Source organism: Dipodomys ordii, unplaced genomic scaffold, assembly GCF_000151885.1.
Source record: "Dipodomys ordii isolate 6190 unplaced genomic scaffold, Dord_2.0 Scaffold139, whole genome shotgun sequence".
NCBI classification, from domain to species: Eukaryota; Metazoa; Chordata; class Mammalia; order Rodentia; family Heteromyidae; genus Dipodomys; species Dipodomys ordii.
In genome coordinates, this window is record NW_012267355.1 from 3942125 (window position 1) to 3944266 (window position 2142).

General features: G+C 50.0%; 1 protein-coding gene across 1 annotated transcript in view; it reads right to left on the bottom strand.

Annotated features, from left to right (window-relative positions):
• Nucleotides 1–362, bottom strand: part of Hiat1 (hippocampus abundant transcript 1) — a 21273-nt gene extending 20911 nt beyond the window's left edge. Inside the window, exon 1 of the mRNA XM_013031397.1 lies at nt 16–362. Coding sequence (XP_012886851.1) covers nt 16–362 — 347 coding nt within the window. The remainder of the gene's footprint in view (nt 1–15) is intronic.
• Between the last annotated feature and the right edge of the window lie 1780 nt (nt 363–2142).

A 2142-nucleotide genomic window follows, 5' to 3' on the forward strand; every position in this document is an offset into this window, starting at 1 on the left:
CTCGCCGGCGCAGGCCGGGAGGAGACGCGGAGACTTCGGCGGGTTCGCGCGTGCGGCGCGGCGCGGCGCGGCCCCCCCTGGAGCTCGGTGCTTGGGCTCACCGCTGGCTTCTCCCCGCAGTTCGGGGCGGTGGGATCTGCGACTGACCCCCTCACCGATGGAGAAACCTGTTCCGAAAAGTTTTCTTCTCCCGGCGGACGAAAGGGCAGCGCTGCTGTGCAAAGGTGTGTTCCAGACCCGGCGCGAGACGCCCGAGCGACGGGGAGAGACGGTGGGTCAGGCCGCTCGGGGGCGGGTGCCAGGGCCCCCGGCGCCCGGTGGGGCCGGGCGGGCTCGCCGCGGCCCCGGGGCCGGTTCTTCATTCCTCCACACACAGCCCGTGCGTGCCGGTGAGCCACCACCCTCTTCATAGTTTACAATTGGGGTCGTAGTAGCACAAGTAACCCAAGTGGCATTTGAACAAGTATTTCTAGTGTTCACATTTTGATTTCGATAACTACCGTGCTAGAAGCAATTATAACAAAGAAAAAGGAAAAAGAATATTCTTAGCCGGGCGCCGGTGGCTCGCGCCTGTAATCCTAGCTACGCGGGGGGCTGAGAGCTGAGGATCGCGGTTCAAAGCCAGCCCGGGCAGCAAAGTCTGTGAGAAGACCCTTAGCGCCAATTAATTTCAGAAAAAGCCGGAAGTGGTGCTGTGGCTCAAGTGGTTCAGCAAAAGAAGCTCAGGGACAGCGCCCAGGGCCAGAGTTCAAGCCCCTGGACTGGCAAAATAAAATTAAGTGTAAAAATCCCTTCGATATATACTTTAGAGTAGTAGGGAGATACAATGCATGCTACCTACCATGATGAGGAAGGAGATCGGATGGTTAGGAGATCGGAAAAACGTGTCAGAGCAAAATTTTTCGCAAAATGTTAAGAAACAGTGAACCTGGGTCCAATGATCTAATACATATTCACAAGCTCAGCAATATATACACTTGCCCTTTGGCTGGGCTTAGTGATGCTTTTTTGTCTCATAGTTTAGAGACAAGTGACAGCATTGACTTCACAGGCTAGGTCATAAAAGGACTGCATCCTGCTAGCTTAGCTGTTTGATTCATTTGGTGTCCCAAAGTTTGGGGGATGCCAGCTGCTGTGTAGAGGCTATTGAGGGAGCTATGGAGAGACCCAGCTGTCCAGAACAGGTGGAACCTTACCCACCTGTGGACCATGTCGGAGGTGCATCCTCCAAGCCTAGTCAGGCTTTGAGCTGACTGCAACCACTGCCCATAACCTGACCACAATTTTTAATATCCTCCTACCCCTCCAAAACCAGGCATGAACTTGGGACCTTCTCCTTGAGCCAGGCCCCTAGTCCTGACTACAACTTTGATACTCTTAGAATCCTGTGACTTAATGACTCAGGGATTTTGAGTCAAACACAGTAAGATTAAAATGTACTTTTTATTTTATTTTTGTCGGTTGAACTCTGGGTTCTTCAGCTCAAGGCTAGTGCTATACCACTTGAGCCATAGCACCACTTCCAGCTTTTTTCTGTTTATGTGGTGCTGAGGAATCGAACCCAGGGCTTCATGCATGCAAGGCAAGCACTCTACCACTGAGCCACCTTCCCAGTCCAAAATGTACTTGTTTTAAACACTAAGCTTTAGAGTGATTTGTTATATTGGGCTATGATAAACCAACATTTACAAGATAAAGGGAAAATGCAGGATGTAGTGAATGTGTAAATTCTTCCTGCAACTTCTCTAAGTTTTTGAAATGATTTTAAAGTAAATTTTCACTAAATGTCCTCCTCCCCCTATTTCTATAGTGACTAGAGATGGAAAATAAACCAATTTCCATGAAGATATATTTATGATACATATTTCCAGGCATATTGTCCATTGATAAGTGAACTCATTCATTTTAAGGAATACTCTCATGTAGAAAGTTTAGATGAGCCGGGTGCTGGTGGCTCACGCCTATAATCCTAGCTACTCAGGAGGCTGAGATCTGAGGATCGCGGTTCAAAGCCAGCCCGGGCAGGAGAGACCATGAGACTCCTATCTCCAATAAACCACCAGAAAACCGGAAGTGGCGCTGTAGCTCAAGTGGTAGAGCGCTCGCCTTGAGCTGAAGAGCTGAGGGACAGCACCCAGGCCC